This window comes from Lottia gigantea (assembly GCF_000327385.1).
Source record: "Lottia gigantea unplaced genomic scaffold LOTGIsca_1, whole genome shotgun sequence".
Taxonomy (NCBI): Eukaryota; Metazoa; Mollusca; class Gastropoda; family Lottiidae; genus Lottia; species Lottia gigantea.
Genome location: NW_008706746.1, coordinates 1,272,397 through 1,273,334, shown reverse-complemented (window position 1 = coordinate 1,273,334; position 938 = coordinate 1,272,397). Strand labels below are relative to the sequence as shown.

The following is a 938-nucleotide window of genomic DNA, read 5'->3' as shown; positions in this document are numbered from 1 at the left end:
ATCCAAGCTCTATTATTAACCCAGCTTTATCATAATTTGTCTGTTATTCACATGCCTGATGATGTAAACAAAACATTAAGTAAATTAATGCTCGAATTCCTGTGGAACAATAAACCTCCCTCAATCCAATATAAAAGTGTAATTAACCATAAATTTAATGGTGGTTTAGGTTTTCCTGATATTCAGTCCAAATCGTATGCATTTGCCTTAAAATGGTTGAAAAAGTTATTAGATCCTAGCCAGTGTCATATATGGAAGTCAGTGATTAATTATTTTGTTACCGAACATGGGAATTCAAATGCTACAGACATCTTTAAATTGTATTTCAGTAAATCGTTTATACGTAAGTTACCTCCCTTCTATCAGGTAATGTTTAATGGTTGGGATGTGATTACTCAATTTAAAAGGCCTGCTCCACAAAATTTATATGAAATGTCTATACAACCCTTGTTTAATAATCCTTTTATTGTTAGAAATAACAAAGTTCTCAAATGTGATTTATTCTCTAAATGTGGTATTAATACTATTTATGATATTATTTATTATTATGGCATTTCAAGTTTCCTTCCTTTAAGTTCATTATTAGAGGATTGTGTAGAGTGTGAGCCAAACCCAGATTATGTAGAGAAAATGTTTGAAATTATCAAATCCTCTATCCCAACTGAGTGGAAAATCATAATTGAATCAGAGACATACTCCAACAAAGATGCTCCTAAGCCCTATCTTCTACTCGATGATGAGAAGATTGGATTCGATAATTTCACAACTAAGTTCTTATATAAAGTGTTACTAGAACGCAAGGCAGTTAAACCTACAGGCTTTTTATACTGGGAACACAATTTAAAAAAGGAACTAAACTGGTCAGTTACGTGTAAAAACGTAGTAGACTCCTATAAGGATTGTAAAATATTGAGTTAATCTTCGCATAATACATAATA

The 938-nt window shown here is 31.3% G+C and overlaps 1 protein-coding gene across 1 annotated transcript; it reads left to right on the top strand.

Annotated features, from left to right (window-relative positions):
- Positions 1-51: 51 nt before the first annotated feature.
- LOTGIDRAFT_151942 (hypothetical protein) lies at positions 52-918 on the top strand (the record flags this gene model as incomplete). The annotated part of the gene is made up of 1 exon (XM_009045438.1): positions 52-918. One exon carries the CDS (start codon positions 52-54, stop codon positions 916-918), a length of 867 nt encoding a protein of 288 aa, XP_009043686.1.
- Between the last annotated feature and the right edge of the window lie 20 nt (positions 919-938).